General features: G+C 37.9%; 2 protein-coding genes across 3 annotated transcripts in view; one reads left to right on the forward strand and one right to left on the reverse strand.

Annotated features, from left to right (window-relative positions):
• The window catches only part of ghrhrb (growth hormone releasing hormone receptor b), a 43,612-nt gene extending 26,511 nt beyond the window's left edge, over positions 1-17,101 (forward strand). The window contains exons 8-13 of the mRNA XM_062027972.1: positions 2,081-2,141; positions 2,970-3,039; positions 4,970-5,061; positions 9,989-10,118; positions 10,200-10,241; positions 16,110-17,101. Coding sequence (XP_061883956.1) covers positions 2,081-2,141; positions 2,970-3,039; positions 4,970-5,061; positions 9,989-10,118; positions 10,200-10,241; positions 16,110-16,313 — 599 coding nt within the window. The 3' untranslated portion in view covers positions 16,314-17,101. The remainder of the gene's footprint in view (positions 1-2,080; positions 2,142-2,969; positions 3,040-4,969; positions 5,062-9,988; positions 10,119-10,199; positions 10,242-16,109) is intronic.
• Positions 17,102-19,126: 2,025 nt separating this feature from the next.
• Positions 19,127-25,000, reverse strand: part of orc1 (origin recognition complex, subunit 1) — a 25,525-nt gene continuing 19,651 nt past the window's right edge. For both annotated transcript variants that reach the window (XM_062027973.1, XM_062027974.1), the window contains exons 11-16: positions 24,531-24,638; positions 24,275-24,424; positions 22,175-22,294; positions 21,943-22,100; positions 21,787-21,874; positions 19,127-19,503 (exon numbers count right to left, since the gene is read on the reverse strand). In XM_062027973.1, coding sequence (XP_061883957.1) covers positions 19,309-19,503; positions 21,787-21,874; positions 21,943-22,100; positions 22,175-22,294; positions 24,275-24,424; positions 24,531-24,638 — 819 coding nt within the window. In that variant the 3' untranslated portion in view covers positions 19,127-19,308. The remainder of the gene's footprint in view (positions 19,504-21,786; positions 21,875-21,942; positions 22,101-22,174; positions 22,295-24,274; positions 24,425-24,530; positions 24,639-25,000) is intronic.

Raw genomic sequence — 25,000 nt, forward strand, 5'->3', positions numbered from 1 at the left:
TGGGTGACCCCAAACTTTTGAACGGTAGTGTACACTAATATTGTTGGGGTCGGCGTGGCTCAGTTGCTAGGGTGGCCGTGCCGGCAACTTGAGGGTTCCAGGTTCAATTCCAGCTTCTGCCACCATAGTCACTGCTTTTGTGTCCTTGGCCAAGACCCTTGCCCCCAATGCCTCCCACACTGGTTTAAATGTACTTTAAATGTAAATGATTGGTTTCACTATGTAAAGCACTTTGAGTCTCTTGAGAGAAAGCGCTATATAAATATACTTCACTTCACTTCACACAGAAGTAATAACTTGTAAGGTATGTAGTCGTAGTGATATTGTACAAGTAACGTCTTCTAAGTTATGTATTAGTAGTGACATTGTACAAGTTACATATTGTAAGTAATATAGTAGTAGTACTAATGTACACGTAACGTCTAGTAAGTAATGTCGTAGTAGTGATATTGTACAAGTAATGTCTTGTAAGTAATGTCTTGTAAGTAATGTCGTAGTAGTGATATTGTACAAGAAATGTCTTGTAAGTAATGTAGTAGTAGTGATATTGTACAAGAAATGTCTTGTAAGTAATGTAGTAGTAGTGACATTGTACTGGTAATGTCTTGTAAGTGATGTAGTAGTAGTGACATTGTACTGGTAATGTCTTGTAAGTGATGTAGTAGTAGTGATGTTGTATTGGTAATGTCTTGTAAGTGATGTACTAGTAGTGATATTGTACAAGTAACGTCTTGTAAGTAATGTAGTAGTGGTAGTGACATTGTACAAGTAACGTCTTGTAATGTAGTGGTAGTAGTGATATTGTACAAGTAATGTCTTGTAAGTAATGTAGTAGTAGTGATATTGTACAAGTAACGTCTTGTAAGTAATGTAGTTTTGGTAGTGACATTGTACAAGTAACGTCTGGTAATGTAGTGGTAGTAGTGATATTGTACAAATAATGTCTTGTAAGTAATGTAGTAGTAGTAATATTGTACAAGTAACATCTAGTAAGTAATGTAGTTGTAGTGATATTGTACAAGTAACATGTTCTAATGCAGTAGTAGTGATATTGTACAAGTAACGTCTTGTAAGTAATGTAGTAGTAGTGATATTGTACAAGTAACGTCTTGTAAGTAATGTAGTAGTAGTGATATTGTACAAGTAATATATTGTAAGTAATGTAGTAGTAGTAATATTGTACAAGTAACATCTAGTAAGTAATGTAGTTGTAGTGATATTGTACAAGTAACGTTATGTAAGTAATGTAGTAGTGATACAGTATTGTGCAAGTAATATATTGTAAGTAATGAAGTAGTAGTGATATTGTACAAGTAATATATTGTAAGTAATGTAGTAGTAGTAGTGATATTGTACAAGTAACGTAGTAGTCATGGTATTTTATATAATTGAAGTATTTAAATTACTAGTCTGCTCAATTTCATTGTCACAAAATTAAATAAATAAATAAAAATTATAATAAAAATTATTAGTTTTTCAATTTTGAAGTACTGGGTCGGGCAGCGTTTAAACACCCATACCGTTTTAAAAGTACTCATTGAGTACTAGTATCGGGTAAAACGTAAACAAAACATACCCCTACCCAGAGTGGCCCTGAGAATTATTTTATTTTAAAGCCCTCTATCCCTATAAAGCCCTATGTCACACTTTATCTGAAACAATTTTTCAATTACTTTTATTCAAACTTGAATTGAACTTGATACATGGTTTGTACAAAAAAAAATTCATGGGAAAACAACATTTTTTTGTGCAAAATAACACATGTAATATATATTTGCATAAAGTCAGTCCAGGATACCGTTCCATTCCGACTGTTTACAAGCCCAGCACTAACAGTGCGCGTCACAAGGACACTGCCGTTACATTCTTATCAGTAACGGAGCAGGAAGTTGATGATCTGCGCTAACATGTCACATGAAACACATCGTCATTCATTGACATTTTACATGCGCTTCTTCTTCTTCTTCCTGCGCATGATCTTCATATCGGGCTTGTTCCATGTTACCTGCCCCTGTTCTGATTGTTGTTGTTTTTCCTTTTTTTGACTTGATTGGGCCAATGAACTTGTGTTCCCCCTCAGGTCTGCCAACCATAATCATAAGTGCATGGATGTTGGCCAGGAACGTCTATGACAACAAAGGGTGAGATGCTGCCAAAAATATACATTGGGGAAATAAGTATTTCACCCATGCTGATTTACATCCAAAAAATATAAACACTTCATCATTGTTATAGTCAATTATACAAGAAATGTCTAAATGTACTCAACCCCCCTTTTGTACAGGGAGTATATACTTTAACAGAAGTCATACTAACTACGTCATAATCTTTAAGATAAATTCACTGGTAAAACACGTACTATTCAAATATACACTACCGTTCAAAAGTTTGGGGTCACCCAAACAATTTTGTGGAATAGCCTTCATTTCTAAGAACAAGAATAGACTGTCGAGTTTCAGATGAAAGTTCTCTTTTTCTGGCCATTTTGAGCGTTTAATTGACCCCACAAATGTGATGCTCCAGAAACTCAATCTGCTCAAAGGATTTAGATGTGTGAACATGATTGCACAAGGGTTTTCTAATCATCAATTAGCCTTTTGAGCCAATAAGCAAACACATTGTACCATTAGAACACTGGAGTGATAGTTGCTGGAAATGGGCCTCTATACACCTATGTAGATATTGCACCAAAAACCAGACATTTGCAGCTAGAATAGTCATTTACCACATTAGCAATGTATAGAGTGTATTTCTTTCAAGTTAAGACTAGTTTAAAGTTATCTTCATTGAAAAGTACAGCGCTTTTCCTTCAAAAATAAGGACATTTCAATGTGACCCCAAACTTTTGAACGGTAGTGTATCAAAATAAGGTTTTGTTTTTGTGTTAATTTTATAATTTTTTACAGGTTTTGGTTTGTGAAGAGATATGTAATAATTATTGTTTATTTGATTAACATGTTGCTGTGAAGCTGCTGGGATGACACTGATGTGGCCTTCATATGGTGGATCATAGAAGCTCCAATAACCGCATCATTACTGGTGAGTTATGACTGGGCTCACATATATGGCTGTCTTGAGTTTCCAATAATTTCTACAACTCTTATTTTTTTGTGATAGAGTGATTGGAGCACATACTTGTCTGTCACAAATAAACATTCATGAAATTTGGTTCTTTTATGAAATTATTATGGGTCTACTGAAAATGTGAGCAAATCTGCTGGGTCAAAAGTATACATACAGCAATGTTAATATTTGGTTACATGTCCCTTGGCAGGTTTCACTGCAATAAGGCGCTTTTGGTAGCCATCCACAAGCTTCTGCTTGAATTTTTGACCACTTCTCTTGACAAGATTGGTGCAGTTCAGCTAAATTTGTTGGTTTTCTGATATGGACTTGTTTCTTCAGCATTGTCCACACATTTAAGTCAGGACTTTGGGAAGGCCATTCTAAAACCTTAATTATAGCCTGATTTAGCCATTCCTGGACCACTTTTGACGTGTGTTTGGGGTCATTGTCCTGTTGGAACACCCAAGCGCCCAAGACCCAACCTTTTAGGTTGTCCTGAAGAATTTGGAGGTAATCCTCCTTTTTCATTGTCCCATTTACTCTCTGTAAAGCACCAGTTCCATTGGCAGCAAAACAGGCCCAGAGCCTAATACTACCACCACTATGGTTGACGGTAGGAATGGTGTTTTGGGGATTAAAGGCCTCACATTTTCTCCTCCAAACATACTGCGGCCAAACAGCTCAATTTTTGTTCCATCTGACCACAGAACTTTCCTCCAGAAGGTCTTATCTTTGTCCATGTGATGTCAGATGAAACAAAAATTGAGCTGTTTGGCCACAATACCCAGCAATATGTTTGGAGGAGAAAAGGTGAGGCCTTTAATCCCAGGAACACCATGTCTACCGTCAAGCATGGTGGTGGTAGTATTATGCTCTGGGCCTGTTTTGCGGCCAATGGAACTGGTGCTTTACAGAGAGTAAATGGGACAATGGAAAAGGAGGACTACCTCCAAATTCTTCAGGACAACCTAAAATCATCAGCCCGGAGGTTGGGTCTTGGGCGCAGTTGGGTGTTCCAACAGGACAATGACCCCAAACACACGTCAAAAGTGGTAAAGGAATGGCTAAATCAGGCTAGAATTAAGGTTTTAGAATGGCCTTCCCAAAGTCCTGACTTAAACGTGTGGACAATGCTGAAGAAACAAGTCCATGTCAGAAAACCAACACATTTAGCTGAACTGCACCAATCTTGACAAGAATACTGGTCAAAAATTCAAGCAGAAGCTCGTGGATGGCTACCAAAAGCGCCTTATTGCAGTGAAACTTGCCAAGGGACATGTAAGCAAATATTAACATTGCTGTATGTATACTTTTGAACCAGCAGATTTGCTCACATTTTCAGTAGACCCATAATAATTTCATAAAAGAACCAAATTTCATGAATGTTTATTTGTGACCAACAAGTATGTGCTCCAATCACTCTATCACAAAAAAATAAGAGTTGTAGAAATTATTGGAAAGTTAAGATAGCCATGACATTATGTTCTTTACAAGTGTATGTAAACTTTTGACCACGACTGTATATAACAACACCCACATTTCACCTTTACAATTGTTTAATCCAGTATAGTAATGCCTGAGGCTGAGCCAATCAGTGGCTACGATGCTAAACAGAGCGCTTTGATTGGTTTGTGTCTCATCTAGTGACCAATACTACTATATTTGTATTTCATTTACCCATTTATGTGCGAAAAAATGCTTAATTTCGGCCAAAAATCTGAAAAAATCTGCAATAGAGTGAATCGAATGTGGTTAGTAGTGTATACAGTATATTATTGTACACTTCTATATGATTGTGCACTACCACAGCACAACTTGCTTCTCTCCTCAATGAATGAATGAAAGTGTGAGCATGAAAAGATATGCAAGTAGTTGATATATAAATACTTTGTCATTCATGCAGGTAAACTTCATCATCTTCATCAACGTCATACGCATCCTGCTGCAGAAACTACGGCGTCCCGCTGTTGGCGGCAACCATAGCAATCACTTCAAGTGAGAGACCTGACTGTGGCACCATGATGAATGAATGAATCATTTGCAGGAGACATGGTACCCTAATGAATGAATGGGTGCATTAATGAATAATATCTTAATGTGCATGAGACATGGCACCTTAATGAATGTATGTGTTCATGTGCAGAAGATATGGTACCTTAATGAATGAATGAATGTATGCGTTCATATGCAGGAAACATAGTACCTTAATGAATGAATGGATAAATAAATAATGTGCGAGAGACATTGTACCTTATTAAATGTATGGGTGACAAATGAATATCTTCATGTGCATGAAACATGGCATCTTAATGAAAGAATGAATGAATTTGTTCATGTGCAGAAGATATGGTACCTTAATGAATGACTAAATAATGTGTTCATATGCAGGAGATATGAATGAATGTATAATGTGTTTACGTGCAGGAGACATGGTACCCTAATGAATGAATGAATGGGCGCATTAATGAATAATATCTTAATGTGCATGAGACATGGCACCTTAATGAATGTATGTGTTCATGTGCAGAAGATATGGTACCTTAATGAATGAATGCGTTCATATGCAGGAAACATAGTACCTTAATGAATGAATGGGTGGGTCAAAAAATAAATACACGTGTTGATGTGCAGGAGACATAGTACCTTAATGAATAATGTGGAAGAGACATGGTACTGAATGAATAAGTGATTACATGAATAATATATTCATGTGCATGGCACCATAATGGATGACTAAATGCGTTTTTGGGCAGAAGATATGGTAACTGAATGAATGAGTGACTAATGTTTTTAAATGCAGGAGATATGGTACCTAATGTATGAAGTTATAATATGTTCACCAGCTGAAGACATGGTACCTTAATGAATGAATGGGTGAAAAAGAAGTGAATAAATGTGTTCATGTGCAGGAGACATAGTATCTTAATGAATGAATGGATAAATAAATAATGTGCGAGAGACATTGTACCTTATTAAATGTATGGGTGACAAATGAATATCTTCATGTGCATGAAACATGGCATCTTAATGAAATAATTAATTAATTTGTTCATGTGCAGAAGATATGGTACCTTAATGAATAACTAAATAATGTGTTCATATGCAGGAGATATGGCACCCTAATGAATGAATGTATAATGTATTTACGTGTAGGAGACATGGTGCCTTAATGAATGAGTGATTTTGTTTTTATAAATGTGTTCATGTGCAGGATACATAGTACCTTAATGAATGAATGGATTTTTTGGGACCGGCGGTGCCAGAAACTTGAGGGTTCTGGGTTCAATCCCAGCTTCCACCATCCGAGTCACGTCCCTTGTGTCCTTGGGCAAGACATTTCACCCTTGCTCCTGATGGGGCGTTGTTAGGGCTTTCCATGGCAGCTTCCACCATCAGTGTGTGTGAATGGGTGTGTGAATGTGTGAATGTGGAAATGGTGTCAAAGCGCTTTAAGTACCTTGAAGGTAGAAAAAGTGCTATACAAGTATAACCCTTTTACCATTTTTAAGACACTTAAAGCGCTTCACAGAGAACTGAGAGAACAGGAGACATGGTGCTGTAATGAAAGAATGACTGAGTGAATATATTAATTAATAATATGTTAATGTGCAGGATAATCCACAAGGAAACAATTTCCCTTGTGGATCAATAAGGTTTGTCTCAGTCTAAGTCTATACCATAATGACTGAGTGAATAAGTAAATTAATCTGTTCATGTGGTGAAGTCATGGTACTTTAATGGATGAATGACTGAGTGAATACATTAATTAATAATGTGCTCATATGAAGGAGACATGGTACTTTGATGACTCAGTGAATAAATGTGTTCATGTGCTGGAAACCTTGGACATTAAGAAGTGAAATAATGTGTTCATGTGCAAGAGACATGGTACCTTGATGAAAGAATGACAAAATTAATCAATATGTGCTAAAAATCTGGTACATTAATAAGTTCATGAATAACGTGTTCATGTGCAGGATACTTAGTACATTAATGAATAAATGGCTGACTGAATAAGTGAATATATAATGTGCTCATGTGCTGAAAACCTACTAAATGAGTGAATTAATAATGTGAGCATGTGCAGTATACTGGTTACCCTATTTAATGAATGGCTGAGTAAATAAGTGAATGAATAACGTTAATGTGCTGAAAATCTGGCACATGAATGAATGAATAATGTGTTCATGTGGAGGATACTTGGTACCTTAATGGAAAAAATGGCTGAGTGAATAAGTGAATGAATAATGTATTAATGTGCTGAAAACATGGTAAATGAATGACTGGATGATGTGTGCATGTGCAGTATACTGGTTACCCTATTTAATGAATGGCTGAGTAAATAAGTGAATGAATAACGTGTTAATGTGCTGAAGACCTGGCACATGAATGAATGAATAATGTGTTCATGTGGAGGATACTTGGTACCTTAATGAAAAAATGGCTGAGTGAATAAGTGAATGAATAATGTATTGAAAACATGGTAAATGAATGACTGGATGATGTGTGCATGTGCAGTATACTGGTTACCCTATTTAATGAATGGCTGAGTAAATAAGTGAATGAATAATGTGTTAATGTGCTGAAAACCTGGCACATGAATGAATAATGTGTTCATGTGCAGGATACTTTGTACCTTAATGAAAAAATGGCTGAGTGAATAAGTGAATGAATAATGTATTAATGTGCTGAAAACATGGTAAATGAATGACTGGATGATGTGTGCATGTGCAGTGTACTGGTTACCCTATTTAATGAATGGCTGAGTAAATAAGTGAATGAATAACGTGTTAATGTGCTGAAAACCTGGCACATGAATGAATGAATAATGTGTTCATGTGCAGGATACTTTGTACCTTAATGAAAAAATGGCTGAGTGAATAAGTGAATGAATAATGTATTAATGTGCTGAAAACATGGTAAATGAATGACTGGATGATGTGTGCATGTGCAGTATACTGGTTACCCTATTTAATGAATGGCTGAGTAAATAAGAGAATGAATAACGTGTTAATGTGCTGAAAACCTGGCACATGAATGAATGAATAATGTGTTCATGTGGAGGATACTTGGTACCTTAATGGAAAAAATGGCTGAGTGAATAAGTGCATGAATAATGTATTAATGTGCTGAAAACATGGTAAATGAATGACTGGATGATGTGTGCATGTGCAGTATACTGGTTACCCTATTTAATGAATGGCTGAGTAAATAAGTGAATGAATAACGTGTTAATGTGCTGAAAACCTGGCACATGAATGAATGAATAATGTGTTCATGTGGAGGATACTTGGTACCTTAATGGAAAAAATGGCTGAGTGAATAAGTGAATGAATAATGTATTAATGTGCTGAAAACATGGTAAATGAATGACTGGATGATGTGTGCATGTGCAGTATACTGGTTACCCTATTTAATGAATGGCTGAGTAAATAAGAGAATGAATAACGTGTTAATGTGCTGAAAACCTGGCACATGAATGAATGAATAATGTGTTCATGTGGAGGATACTTGGTACCTTAATGGAAAAAATGGCTGAGTGAATAAGTGCATGAATAATGTATTAATGTGCTGAAAACATGGTAAATGAATGACTGGATGATCAATCAATCAATCAATGTTTATTTATATAGCCCTAAATCACAAGTGTGTGCATGTGCAGGATTCTGGTTACCATATTTAATGAATGGCTGAGTAAATAAGTGAATGAATGTGTTCATGTGCTGAAAACCTAATAAATGAATGATGTGTGCATGTGCAGGATACTGGTTACCCTATTTAATGAATGGCTGAGTAAATAAGGGAATGAATAATGTGTTCATGTGCTGGAAACCTGGTACATGAAGGAATGAATAAATAATGTGTTCATGTGCAGGATACTTGGTACTTTAATGAAAAAAGTGGCTGAGTGAATGTGAATGAATAATGTATTAATGTGCTGAAAACCTGGTGAATGAATGAATGAATGATGTGTGCATATGCAGGATACTGGTTGCCCTATTTAATGAATGGTTGAGTGAATAAGTGAACGAATAATGTGTTCATGTGCTGAAAACCTGGTACATGAATGAATGAATAATGTGTTCATGTGCAGGATTCTGGTTACCATATTTAATGAATGGCTGAGTAAATAAGTAAATGAATGTGTTCATGTGCTGAAAAACTCATACATGAAGTGTTCATGTGCTGAAAACCTAATAAATGAATGATGTGTGCATGTGCAGGATACTGGTTACCCTATTTAATGAATGGCTGAGTAAATAAGGGAATGAATAATGTGTTCATGTGCTGAAAACCTGGTACATGAATGAATGAATAATGTGTTCATGTGGAGGATACTTGGTACCTTAATGGAAAAAATGGCTGAGTGAATAAGTGAATGAATAATGTGTTCATGTGCTGAAAACCTGGTACATGAATGAATGAATAATGTGTTCATGTGCAGGATTCTGGTTACCATATTTAATGAATGGCTGAGTAAATAAGTGAATGAATGTGTTCATGTGCTGAAAAACTCATACATGAAGTGTTCATGTGCTGAAAACCTAATAAATGAATGATGTGTGCATGTGCAGGATACTGGTTACCCTATTTAATGAATGGCTGAGTAAATAAGGGAATTAATAATGTGTTCATGTGCTGAAAACCTGGTACATGAAGGACTGAATAAATAATGTGTTCATTTGCAGGATACTTGGTACTTTAATGAAAAAAATGGCTGAGTGAATGAATAATGTATTAATGTGCTGAAAACCTGGTGAATGAATGAATGAATGAATGAATGAATGAATGAATGATGTGTGCATATGCAGGATACTGGTTGCCCTATTTAATGAATGGTTGAGTGAACAAGTGAACGAATAATGTGTTCATGTGCTGAAAACCTGGTACATGAATGAATGAATAATGTGTTCATGTGCAGGAGGTTGGCCAAGTCTACGTTGCTGCTGATCCCATTGTTTGGGATGCATTACATGATCTTTGCATTCCTACCAGAAAACGTGGCGACTGACGCTCGTATTTTCATAGAACTCGGTTTGGGATCCTTCCAGGTAGAACAAAGTACTAACGAATACTTTCAAAGACTCACAAAATACTGCATCTCTTCAAGTCGTACTTCTGTGTTCTCGCAGGGATTCGTGGTGGCGCTGCTCTACTGCTTCTTAAACGGTGACGTAAGTAACACTTCAAACCTTTTAGCCACACTCCACTCAAATATAAACACTTTTGTTTTGGCTTTTATTTCTCATGAGATCAACTCAAACACAACTTTTGTTACGTACACAAACATATTTCTCTCAAACATTGTTGACAAATGTGTGATTAAGCGCTGACTAAGTAGGAACATATTTCAGATGTACAGTAGTTGCAAATGGTGATTAATCATGATCAGTGTTGGGTTAGTTACCGTTACTAGTTTCTTTATTTCAAAAGTAACTCAGTTACTAACTCAGTTACTTACACCAAAAAGTAATGAGTTACAGTGAAAAGTAACTATTTAGTTACTTATATATATATATATATATTTTTAAGGCCCCCTTTAATGCCCTTTTAGCCTTCATTTCAGTACCGTTATTGCAGTGGAGAATAATACAATCTGTTGATCAACTTGACATGCATTTGCATCACTGAACTCTGCTAAGCAATGTGGTCTCCATACAACACACAAAGACAAAGATATGTTTCAAAGGGCCAATTTGTTTCAGGCCAGAACAAATTGACCAAACTATTTCAAATAGCTGCAACATAACATACATAAGTAACAAACAGCATAATAACAACATGGCTGTAAAGCAAGGAAGGCACACACTACATACACAAAGCCTAACCAGGTGTTTTTTTCTCTCAAGGAATTCTGAAATAAAATCATGTCTGAAGCCCAGAACACTCTACACCAGGGGTCACCAACCTTTTTGAAACCAAGAGCTACTTCTTGGGTACTGATTAATGCGAAGGGCTACCAGTTTTATACACACTTAAATAAATTGCCAGAAATAGCCAATTTGCTCAATTTACCTTTAACTCTGTTATTATTAATAATTAATGATATTTACACTTAATTGAACGGTTTAAAAGAGGAGAAAACACGAAAAAAATGACAATTAAATTTTGAAACATAGTTTATCTTCAATTTCGACTCTTTAAAATTCAAAATTCAACCGAAAAAAAGAAGAGAAAAACTAGCTAATTCGAATCTTTTTGAAAAAATAAAAAAAAATTTATGGAACATCATTAGTCATTTTTCCTGATTAAGATTAATTTTACAATTTTGATGACATGTTTTAAATACATTAAAATCCAATCTACACTTTGTTAGAATATATAACAAATTGGACCAAGCTATATTTCTAATAAAGACAAATCATTATTTATTCTAGATTTTCCAGAACAAAAATTTTAAAAGAAATTCAAAAGACTTTGAAATAAGATTTAAATTTGATTCTACAGATTTTCTAGATTTGCCAGAATGATTTTTTTGAATTTTAATCATAATAAGTTTGAAGAAATATTTCACAAATATTCTTCGTCGAAAAAACAGAAGCTAAAATGAAGAATTAAATTAAAATGTATTTATTATTCTTTACAATAAAAACAATTAATTTACTTGAACATTGATTTAAATTGTCAGGAAAGAAGAGGAAGGAATTTAAAAGGTAAAAAGGTATATGTGTTTAAAAATCCTAAAATCATTTTTAAGGTTGTATTTTTTCTCTAAAATTGTCTTTCTGAAAGTTATAAGAAGCAAAGTAAAAAAATTAATGAATTTATTCAAACAAGTGAAGACCAAGTCTTTAAACTATTTTCTTGGATTTTCAAATTCTATTTGACTTTTGTCTCTCTTAGAATTAAAAATGTCGAGCAAAGCGAGACCAGCTTGCTAGTAAATAAATAAAATTTAAAAAATAGAGGCAGCTCACTGGTAAGTGCTGCTATTTGAGCTATTTTTTAGAACAGGCCAGCAGGATACTCATCTGGTTCTTACGGGCTACCTGGTGCCCGCGGGCACCGCGTTGGTGACCCCTGCTCTACACATTTCCCCAGTTTTAGTTTAGATATAAGGAAAGATTGGCCTGGCCCACTAGCATCCCTCTTTATGTTTGTGAACTTTATAGTCTATACATTTAGAGCAGTGGTTCTTAACCTTGTTGGAGGTACAGAACCCCACCAGTTTCAAATACGCACTCAACCCTTCTTTAGTGAAAAATAAAATGTTTAGTTTTTTTTTTTTCAAATTCAAGACAGTTATGTTTTTTTACTGGCACACAAAATGAACCGTGCATGAACATCACCTCGTTCAACGAACAAAACCAACACAGTGCATGAACACAACAAATTACACACCTGCAAATCAGTGTGACTTCGGCTGTTGCCGTATCCATAATCATCATCATCGGCGGTCACTCAAACGAGTATGACGATCCTCCTGGTAGGGGTATATCCCTTTATGGAGGATGCCTGTGCGTGACTTTGTTTTACGTGGGGAGACTGGTGCACAGACAGTCACCACATGATCCTTGACAGAATCGGATCAGGGTCCAGTGGCATGGAGTCCAAGACGTTGAGGTCTTGACTGTATCCCTGGCTAGGGGGCAGTCAGGTACTAGGCCTTTGCCAAGGGCCACCTGGGGTAATAGTAGTAAAGGGGTTAACCTCCTAGTGCCCCAAGACCCCATAGAGGAGCCTCAACTGCCCAGGACGTATCTATAATACGCCGATAGGGAGAAGTTTTTATTTACATGATGAGTCGGGTGTGTGACCTCCGTGGCGGAGGCTCTGCCGAACCCCTGAGCCCTACTCACCGAACCCCTAGGGTTCGATCGAACCCAGGTATAGAACCACTGATATAGAGTGATGTGATAAACACTCTAGAAGTCTAGAATGAAAGAGTATATAAGAGAATTGACAGCGTGTGTGTACCTTCAGTGCTGCAATGGCTCTATCAATGTTGTCCTGGCTAGCAGTGCCTCGTTAAAATCCAGCCGCTGTTGCTTAGGACAGTGTTTTTCAACCACTGTGCCGCGGCACTCTAGTGTACCATGAGATATTGTATGGTGTGCCGTGGGAGATTATGTAATTTCACCTAATTGGGTTAAAAATATTTTTTGCAAACCAATAATCCGCAAATGTGCTGTTGTTGAGTGTCTGTGCTGTCTAGAGATCTGCAGAGTAACCGTGTAATACTCTTCCATATCAGTAGGTGGCAGCAGGTAGCAAATTGCTTTGTAGATGTCGGGAACATGGTTTGTCGTGATCACAATTTGCAGACGACAGCGGGAGGCAGTGTGCAGGTAAAAAGGTATCTAATGCTTAACTCAAAAATAAACAAAAGGTAAGTGCCGCTAAGGAAAGGCATTGAAGCTTAGGGATGGCAAAACGAAGGGAAAACTGAACTGGCTGCAAAGTAAACAAAAACAGAAATGCTGGACGACAGCAAAGACTTACAGCGTGTGGAGAAGCAGACGGCGTCCACAAAGTACATCCGTACATGACATGACAATCAACAACGAAATTGGAGCGCAAGACAAGAACTAAAACAATACACACAGGAAAACACCAAAAAACTAAAAATAAGTCACGGCGTGATGTGACAGGTCGGGACAGTACACCTACTTTGAGACAAGAGCTATAGTGATACATGGTTGGTTATGGTTTGAATTCTTATCAATCAATCAATCAATCAATGTTTATTTATATAGCCCTAAATCACAAGTGTCTCAAAGGGCTGTACAAGCCACAACGACATCCTCGGTACAGAGCCCACATACGGGCAAGGAAAAACTCACCCCAGTGGGACGTCGGTGAATGACTATGAGAAACCTTGGAGAGGACCGCATATGTGGGTAACCCCCCCCCTCTAGGGGAGACCGAAAGCAACGGATGTCGAGTGGGTCTGACATAATATTGTGAAAGTCCAGTCCACAGTGGATCCAACACATCAGCGGGAGTCCAGTCCACAGCGGGGCCAACAGGAAACCATCCCGAGCGGAGACGGGTCAGCAGCGCAGAGATGTCCCCAACCGATGCACAGGCTAGTGGTCCACCCGGGGTCCCGGCTCTGGACAGCCAGCACTTCATCCATGGCCACCGGACCTATGCAACTCCCCCTCGCAAGGGACAGGGGAGAAGAGGAGAGAAGAAAAGAAACGGCAGATCAACTGGTCTAAAAAAGGGGGGGTCTATTTAAAGGCTAGATTATACAAATGAGTTTTAAGATGGGACTTAAATGCTTCTACTGAGGTAGCATCTCTAACTGTTACCGGGAGGGCATTCCAGAGTACTGGAGCCCGAATAGAAAACGCTCTATAGCCCGCAGACTTTTTTTTGGCTCTGGGAATCACTAATAAGCCGGAGTTCTTTGAACGCAGATTTCTTGTCGGGACATATGGTACAATACAATCGGCGAGATAGGCTGGAGCTAAACCGTGTAATATTTTATACGTAAGTAGTAAAACCTTAAAGTCGCATCTTAAGTGCACAGGAAGCCAGTGCAAGTGAGCCAGTATAGGCGTAATATGATCAAACTTTCTTGTTTTTGTCAAAAGCCTTGCAGCCGCATTTTGTACCAACTGTAATCTTTTAATGCTAGACATAGGGAGGCCCGAAAATAATACGTTACAGTAATCGAGACGAGACGTAACGAACGCATGAATAATGATCTCAGCGTCGCTAGTGGACAAGATGGAACGAATTTTAGCGATATTACGGAGATGAAAGAAGGCCGTTTTAGTAACACTCTTAATGTGTGACTCAAACGAGAGAGTTGGGTCGAAGATAATACCCAGATTCTTTACCGAGTCTCCTTGTTTAATTGTTTGGTTGTCAAATGTTAAGGTGGTATTATTAAATAGATGTTGGTGTCTAGCAGGACCGATAATCAGCATTTCCGTTTTCTTAGCGTTGAGTTGCAAAAAGTTAGCGGACATCCATTGTTTAATTTCATTAAGACACGCCTCCAGCTGACTACAGTCCGGCGTGTTGGTCAGCTTTAGGGGCATGTAGAGTTGGGTGTCATCAGCATAACAGTGAAAGCTAACACCGTATTTGCGTATAATGTCACCTAGCGGCAGCATGTAAATACTAAAGAGTGCAGGGCCAAGAACCGAACCCTGGGGAACTCCGCACGTTACCTTGACATAGTCCGAGGTCACATTGTTATGGGAGACGCACTGCATCCTGTCAGTAAGATAAGAGTTAAACCAAGACAAGGCTAAGTCTGACATACCAATACGTGTTTTGATACGCTCTAATAAAATATTATGATCGACGGTATCGAAAGCGGCGCTAAGATCAAGAAGCAGCAACATAGATGACGCAACAATAGCGAGAACAACTTTTTATTGTCAATATCGGCTGTTTTAATGTTTCCTGCTGGTGGTGTGCCTCGAGATTCTTCAATGAAAAAAAATGTGCCTTGGACCAGAAAAGGTTGAAAAACACTGGCTTAGGAGGTGAAAGTGTGTCTCCCTTTACTAGCTTCGTCGAAGCATGTTGGTTTTGTAGCTGTTTCAGCAGATTTGAATTGCTAGGATAGGATCTTTGATCCAAGACACAACTTACATTTAGCTAAAATGTTCTTGTCTTTGTGGTCGACAAAAGAAAAGTAGTGAGAATATCTCCATGTTAAGAAACTCGGCTTTAACTTCGCCATGTCTTGTTAGTAAACAAAGACACGCCCCCTCCCACACACACAGAGCGTGCCTCTTCCTTGTCACCTCATCTCCGTCGCCTCTTCTGCAGCTCTCCAATAAAACCCACTCAGATCTTCTGTTTCTAGCTGATACTACATAAAAAATAACGTAAAATAACGCAGTAACACATCATGTAGTAACGATAACTGAGTTACTGAATATAAAAAATAACGCGTTAGATTACTATTTACCGCCGAAAGTAACGGCGTTACAGTAGTACCGCATTAGTCCCAACACTGATCATGATTAATCTATTAGAAAACAGATTCATCTGATTGATGGATTCCACATTGGAATCCTCCCCCGATACAAGGAGAGATTTGCAGTAAAGCGCCATGTTTGTTTGCGCTTCAGGTGCAAGCGGAGTTGAAGAAGAGGTTTTGGAAGTGGCAGACCGAGAAGCATTTGCAGTGCAGGAAACAGCGAGGAGGTTTATCTACCGAGAGCAGTACAGTTACTCAGATATCCATCTTGGACAAATGTAACCCCAAAGATCAACCTGGCGACGCCAACGCCGTCGTCAGCGTTGTGTCATTGTGCGACGTCACCTCGGTCTGACCAACGTCTGTCTCGTGGATCACATGACCACCTTTTTTTTCTCCCACTTGTGTACTTTTGTCATCTACTTTGTAGTATTATTTTAATGTGTTAGAATGTAGAAAATAATCAGCTTTACAAGCGACAGTACTGGGGCGTATTCCAGAAAGCAGGTTAAGTGAAAACTCTCAGTATGTAAACCCTGAAATGAGGGAAATTTAGGTTTTTCTGTCTAAGGAGAGGTAAGTCACATTCAGAGTCAGTTGCTATGGTAACCTTACCTGCCGGTTAACTTTTTCATGTCATTTAAACGGGAATCCTGCAGTCAGACATGATGTGTTTGTGCCTTTGTGATCAGTAGATGTTCAAAATAAATTAATTCCTGAAGATTTATGTCAGGAGAGGATCTTGAGGCCATGACTAGTTTGATTATATTATAATGACATAAGTCTGCCAAGAAAAAAATCCTGATTTTAAATATTTAATATTAATTGGATTTGTATGAATTAGAAGAATAGTACTTCAATGATTCCGAACCAAGTGAACTGGTAAGAAAAGCTATTTTGTAAAAAAAAATACATATACCGTATTTTTAGGACTAGAAGTCACAGTTTTTTCCATAGCTTGGAGTCGGGGGTGCGACTTATACTCAGGAGCGACTTATGTGTGAAATTATTAACACATTACCGTAAAATATCAAATAATATTATTTAGCTCATTCACGTAAGAGACTAGACGTATAAGATTTCATGGGATTTAGCGATTAGGAGTGACAGATTGTTTGGTAAACGTATAGCATGTTCTATATGTTATAGTTATTTGAATGACTCTTACCATAATATGTTACGTTAACATACCAGGCACGTTCTCAGTTGGTTATTAATGCCTCATATAACGTTGTTCACTATTCTTTATTTATTTTAAATTGCCTTTCAAATGTCTATTCTTGGTGTTTGGTTTTATCAAATACATTTCCCCAAAAAATGCGACTTATACTCCAGTGCGACTTATATATGTTTTTTTCCTTTTTTATTATGCATTTTCGGCCGGAGCGACTTATACTCAGAAAAATACGGTAAATAATTTCCGTTGACAACAACTAAACATATGAGCAATTTTTATGTTTGAGTGTTTTTTTTGTCACTCAGCACTAACTTTGCTCTTGGTTGTAGTTTTGTTTTTTCATCGCCCTCATCATATTAAGTATTTCACACACAAAACTAACCTGGCAATCATACTAGTTTATTGGAATTATAATGTACACTGCAAAAACTGAAATTTAAGAAGATTAAATATCTCAAATAAGGGTGATATTTGCTTATTTTCTGTCTGATAAGATAATTCTTCTCACTAAGCAGATTTTATGTTAGTGTTTTACTTGTTTTAAGGGTTTTGGTTCTAAATGATCTCAGTAAGATATTACAGCTTGTTGCTGAGATTTGATGACCTATATTGAGTAAAACATGCTTGAAACTAGAATATCAACTGTTGCAAAGCTGTGTCATCAACACTCACAAGTATAAAACTACTTTTTTAAAGTAATCATTTCTTACTTCAAGCATGAAAAAAAAATCATGATGCCTAGCGCATATTATGTCAAGATAATGGCACTAGCATTTACTTCATTTAAGAATATTTTTCAATATATTGAGCAGAAAGGTCTTTTTTTTCTACCAAGAAAAGTGCACTTGTTAATAGTGAGAATATACTTACCGGTATTTTAAGGTATTTTGGGGTTCATTGAGGTTAGCTAATTTTACTTGTTTTGGAAAGTCTTGACAAGCTGAATTTTCATGTTCTATTGGCAGATCATTTTGCTTAGTTCAAATAAAATACCCCTATTTTTTTTTTTTTTTTCTTGTTTTTGAACACTGACTTTTTGCAGTGTAGGAGACTAAATGCTGTTTAAGTTCATTTACATTTTATGGAAGGTGCTTTATGTTTATTCAGCCAAAAGGGGACTATTTACTTTATTTGCATAATACGAAAATGTATATAATACATTTTTAGAATAATTAAGATACACTTTATTTGTAATTATTATATTTGTTTGAATAATTTGATGATGTGCTATTTTATACTGCTTTAATACAGTGAAGATTACGTAACTGTTTAATTGCATATATGGCGGAAGGATTGTGGTAAGATGGGGGGTACCAGGGGTGTATATTGTAGCGTCCCGGAAGAGTTAGTGCTGCAAGGGGTTCTGGGTATTTGTTCTGTTGTGTTCCGGTGCGGATGTTCTCCCGAAATGTGTTTGTCATTCTTGTTTGGTGTGGCTTCACAGTGTGGCGCATATTTGTAACAGTGTTAAAGTTGTTTATACGGTCACCCTCAGTGTGACCTGTATGGCTGTTGACCATGTATGCCTTGCATTCTCTTGTGTGTGTGTGAAAAGCTTCAAATGTTATGTGATTGGGCCGGCACGCAAAGGCAGTGCCTTTAAGGTTTATTGGCGCTCTGTACTTCTCCCTACGTCCGTGTACACAGCGGCGTTTTAAAAAGTCATACATTTTACTTTTTGAAACAGATACCGATAATTTCCGATATTACATTTTAAAGCATTTATCCGCCGATATTATCGGACATCCCTATTATGGACACAATGTATTGTGGGTAATGGCAGTCAGGTATGGGGGAATCGAGCCACACAGTTTTTTGACCTTACTCTTACTTTTTCTTACTATTTCTTACTGTAACAAACTCGCTTTATTTTGCCATTAATTTGTTCCCACGTCGTTATTGTTTTACGTTTTTTGAATGATTAAGTTCACAAGTAAACGATACAAAACGATACAAAACGAAGATGCTTTTCAATAAAGATTAGCAGCACAGCAATAACATGACAACATTTATTGCACGTATAAAGACAGTAAAAAGACAAGTCCTCACATTTTAAATAAGTGACTAAACAGTACCATGTACATTAAAACATACTAAACATTAATTAATGCCAAGTTTGAAGTCCAATTAAAAGGATTTAAAAACCTTGGGATTAAAAAAGTGACTCCCCGCGTCAGTCAGACTTGAGGGCGTAGAGGACGTCGTCTTGGCCGACGTTGAGGCGGACGCGCTGCAGCGTTCCCGCGCGGCCGCCCTCCAGCAGAAGCAGCCTGCAGGCGCCCAGACGCTGGCACGCCGCCAGGCCCTCCGAGGCGCTGACGGACGGAAGACCCTCCACGCGGCACAGAGCCTGGTGCTGCACAAACACCTGCGACCAACACGCTCGTTACAGTCACTACACTTGACATAGTACTCTACTTCCTGTCGTTAACAAAACAAAAACACTTCATCGATGCGACAAATGTGATTCTATGTTTCCCATTTTCAAACAATTTATAATAATTTATACAAATAAATTATATATACCGGAAATTCCAGGCTATAACCCGCTACTTTTTTTCCTACGCTTTGAACCCTGTAGCTTATAAATCGATGCGGCTAATTCATGGATTTTTCTTCGCTATAATGCAAATAGTTCTCATAAAATACATGCAAAAAATACTGAAATGGTGTGTTTGTGCTATGGCGCCATCTTTTGGACGAGTTTGCTCACTGCAGGGTGAAAGCGTTTACAGCATTTCCTGCCGTTTAGAGCTTTAAACCGGAAGTACAAGTGTCGTTCCGTCTTCTAATCGTCCGTAGCGTTTCGACTCGTACGGATTCTTCGTTCATCACTCCATATTGTAAGTTTTAACAATATAACTAAAACTATTCATACTTACTAAACTGTCCCATGTGTGATGTCTGTAGGAGTGTTTAAGCATATTTCTACACGCTGTTAGCGGCAAAGCTCGGTTGGTAGAGTGGCCGTGCCAGCAACTTGAGGGTTCCAGGTTCGATTCCCGCTTCCGCCATCCTAGTCACTGCCGTTGTGTCCTTGGGCAAGACACTTTACCCACCTGCTCCCAATGCTACCCACACTGGTTTAAATGTAACCTAGATGTTGGGTTTCACTATGTAAAGCGCTATATAAATATAATTCACTTCACTATTATAATATCATGAAGCTGGCGTCGTTAGAATTAGCAAATATGCTAACACGTTTTAGAGTGTCTGTGTTAGTGTTATTAACTTGCAGTGGCATTTTTTTGTTGTTGTATTGTTTTAGTTTTTACAAATTCCTCAGTAAATTCACCAAAACATCACCTTGGAGTTATTGAGTCGGTTTAGCTGATTGGGAGAGCTCGTTTCCGCAGCTAGTGGGTCCATGACCATGCCTTCTGTTTTGTTCGATCGGCCGTTTTACTGCCGTGTTACAGGCACAGTTTGGAAACAATTAAGGTATGTAAATAAACATTTACAAAATCTTTCGGTGTAAATAACTCATTTATCTGCGGCTTATAGTCTGGTGTGGCTAATATATGCAAAAAATATATATATTTTAAAAAATACTAATATATAGAGATGTCCGATAATGGCTTTTTTGCTGATTTCCGATATTGTCCAACTCTTAATTACCGATTCCGATATCAACCGATACCGATATATACAGTCGTGGAATTAACACATTATTATGCCTAATTTTGTTGTGATGCCCCGCTGGATGCATTAAACAATGTAACAAAGTTTTCCAAAATAAATCAGCTCAAGTTATGGAAAAAAATGCCATAACTTGGATTAAGGGTAGCGGGTGGTGTATATTGTAGCGTCCCGGAAGAGTTAGTGCTGCAAGGGGTTCTGGGTATTTGTTCTGTTGTGTTCATGTTGTGTTACGGTGCGGATGTTCTCCCGAAATGTGTTTGTCATTCTTGTTTGGTGTGGGTTCACAGTGTGGCGCATATTTGTAACAGTGTTAAAGTTGTTTATACGGCTACCCTCAGTGTGACCTGTATGGCTATTGACCAAGTATGCCTTGCATTCACTTGTGTGTGTGAAAAGCCGTAGATATTATGTGATTGGGCCGGCACGCAAAGGCAGTGCCTTTAAGGTTGTACCTCCCCCTATGTCTGTGTACACAGCGGCGTTTTAAAAAGTCATAAATTTTACTTTTTGAAACAGATACCGATAATTTTGAAACCGATACTACCTTTTAAAGCATTTATCGGCTGATATCAGCAGTCCGATATTATCAGACATCCCTACTAATATATATAACTTCTCTATGACTTTAGCTCCAGACTTCTTCTGTTTTTTTTTTATTTTGTCATTACTGCCACAAGTGGTGGAAAAGTGCATTAAAACTGAGTACCGCAGAAACCAATATTTTTGGCGGCCCTCTAGGGGCCAACAATGGGACCTATGGTTAAAAAACACTGTTTTAAAGGATATGCAATCCTACACTTCTCTTTTGTAAAGTAAAAAAATAAATAAATAAAATAAAATTAAAATAAAAAAAGGATATGCAAGAATTTTTTCTGTCCAAATTTAAAGAAGAAATACATTTAGTGAGAAAGGCGGACCTTGTGAAAGGATGTGGCGGGCCAGATCGGGCCCCCAGGGCCTTGAGTTTGACACCCGTGATGCAGAGTAAGGACTGTTTGACGTTTTGTACCTGTTGGAAGGTGGCCTCCTCCAATCCCAGGCGTCGAAACTCCGCAATGACAGCTTGGAGGAACACCTGTTCTTGCCTGGACGCACACCTGGGAACAAAGACGGCGCCCTTCACACGTGCGCCCAGACGTTTGCTGACATAACGCGAGCGTCTCACTTGATGGCGCTGACGTAGGTGGAGGAAAACATCTCGTTCACCGCCTCCATCACGTGACGCATCCCCACCAATCCGGGGCCGGCGGAGAACTCGCAGATCTCGGTGGCTCTGCGGCAGATGTCCAGACATCGGCGGGCGTCGCCCGACAAGGCGGCCACCTGGACATAGGCGCACAGGTAAGACCCCCTGAACAGGAAGTGGGCAACGAGCGAGGGGGGTGCTGAGCAGCCACCTTCCTGGACACCAGCTGCAGAGCGTCTTCTTCGAACGCCTTCACTTTGTTCAAACGCGACGTGATGATCTGCTGCAGCTGCTTGAAACTGTACGGCTGGAACGACATCCGAGTTAAGCCCTGAAATGGTAACAAATAATAAAATGATTTTAGTTTAGTCCGTTTATACCAAGGCATCTTTTTAATTACTTTCTCTCTTGAATTGTTTCGATTCATTTGTGCGTACACTGCAAAAACTGAAATGTAAGTAAGATGAAATATCTCAAATAAGGGTGATATTTGCTTATTTTCTGTCTGATGAGATAATTCTTCTCACTAAGCAGATTTTATGTTAGAGTGTTTTACTTGTTTTAAGGGTTTTGGTCCTCAAAGCTGTGTCATCAACACTCACAAGTATAAAACTACTTTTTTAAAGTAATAATTTCTTACTTCAAGCATGAAAAAAAATCATGATTATATCATTATGTCAAGATAATGGCACTAGCATTTACTTAATTTAAGGATATTTTTCAACATATTGAGCAAAAAGGTCTCATATTTGTTTTTTCTACCAAGTACACTTATTAGTGAGAATATACTTATTTTAAGGTATTTTTGGGTTCATTGAGGTTAGCTAATTTTACTTGTTTTAGAAATTCTTGACAAGCCAAATTTTCTTGTTCTATTGGCAAATAATTTTGCTTAGTTCAAATAAAATACCCCTCATTTTTGTATTTTTTTTTTCTTGTTTTTGAACACTGACTTTTTGCAGTGTACTTTTCATTAGAGATGTCTGATAATGGCTTTTTTGCCGATATTGTCCAACTCTAATTACCGATTCCGATATCAACCGATACCGATATATACAGTCGTGGAATTAACACATTATTATGCCTAATTTTGTTGTGATGCCCCGCTGGATGCATTAAACAATGTAACAAGGTTTTCCAAAATAAATCAACTCAAGTTATGGAAAAAAATGCCAACATGGCACTGCCATATTTATTATTGAAGTCACAAAGTGCATTATTTTTTTTTAACATGCCTCAAAACAGCAGCTTGGAATTTGGGACATGCTCTCCCTGAGAGAGCATGAGGAGGTTGAGGTGGGTAGGGTTGGGAGGGAAGAGTTAGTGCTGCAAGGGGTTCTGGGTATTTGTTCTGTTGTGTTTATGTTGTGTTACGGTGCGGATGTTCTCCCGAAATGTGTTTGTCATTCTTGTTTGGTGTGGGTGTTAGAATAATTGTTTCTAAATTATCACAAAAACTTTGTGTTACATCGAGGGGTCTGGTGAGAAGACAAAAGCGGTCTTTGAAGCCTACCAAGAGTAAGGCTCGTAAAACTCCACTGTGTAGGGGGAAAGCAAGATGAAGGTGTTTCTGTTTTCTCTAATTTATGGTAATCAACAGAAAGATATCGTTCTAACCCGAGGACTTCAAAGCGGAGAGATGGCAGGATCTGCCCAATTTCCAGACGAACTCTTTTTGAACTATTTTATGGACCTCTTTTTGAAGTATTTTACGAACTCTTTTTGAACTGACTTTTTCTGTGAATTGTTTACGACCTTTTCTGTGAACTTTTTGCGATCTTTGTCTTTTGGAAACAGCGGTGGCCATGTGGTCGGGGAGGGTCCAAAATAAAAGAAGGAGGCGTGCAATCTTTTGGCAGAGCGTGCTGAGATACTGTACAAAGGGTACAGTGTACAGACGACTCTCCTCAATATTGAGTCCAAATTGAATTCTGTCTCTGTTTAATTCTTTGCCTCTTGTCTTGTTTAACAGATGTCATCAGTGTTTAAACCTGACAGTGGGTTCACAGTGTGGCGCATATTTGTAACAGTGTTAAAGTTGTTTATACGGCTACTCTCAGTGTGACCTGTATGGTTGTTGACCAAGTATGCATTGCATTCACTTGTGTGTTTGAAAAGCCGTAGATATTATGTGACTGGGCCGGCACGCAAAAGCATTTATCGGCCGATAATATCGGCAGTCTGATATTATCGGACATCTCTACTTTTCATCTTTGCTTGATTTACAGATGTCACGTGCCTGTACGGTAAATCAACCACTGTGGTTCCAGCATTGACCCCTGGGGAACACCGCAAAGTATTGGAAGCTCACCAGTCTGCTGGCCACTCTGTTGATCATGATCCTCTCAGGCAAGTCCATCGTGTTGGCGATGGTCAGAACCACCAGGCGGGAGTGGCGTCGTGTCGGCCAATCAAAAAGGTTGTACATCACATTTTGCTTTCTGGTCCATAAGAGGTCCAACTACACAACCAACACACAAGAAAACGTACCACAGTTACCCGGACTTTGCAGTACTTTTTAACAACTGAATGTTGTATAGGTAATAATTAGAAGCAATCATTCCTACTTCGTCCACCAGCAGCACGGTGCTTTCCTTCCTGGGAGCAGGACTGCTGAATCGTTTGTCCAGGATGGAAGCTGCGTGGTCAGCTGTGGCCTTCTGACCGCTCAGTTTCTGCACAACACAACAAACACCTTCACAAAACTAAATCCAACACATTTAAACATGTAATCAAACACGCTTAAAACTGTACTTTTATACGCTAAAAAATAAATCTAACAATTAAAAATGTAATCAAACACGCTTAAAAATCAAATAAAAATTTAAAAATGTAATCAAATATGCTTAAAAATATAATTAAACACACTTAAAAACAAAATGAACACATTTAATAATGTAATAGACACTTCAAAACTTACTTAATCATGCAAAAAACTAAATTCAACACATTTAAAAACGTAATCAAACGCGCTTAGATTTATTTCAACAGTAAAAAACTAAATCTAACGCTTAAAATAGGCTTAAACACGCTTAAA

This window comes from Entelurus aequoreus, linkage group LG19 (genome assembly GCF_033978785.1).
Source record: "Entelurus aequoreus isolate RoL-2023_Sb linkage group LG19, RoL_Eaeq_v1.1, whole genome shotgun sequence".
NCBI classification, from domain to species: Eukaryota; Metazoa; Chordata; class Actinopteri; order Syngnathiformes; family Syngnathidae; genus Entelurus; species Entelurus aequoreus.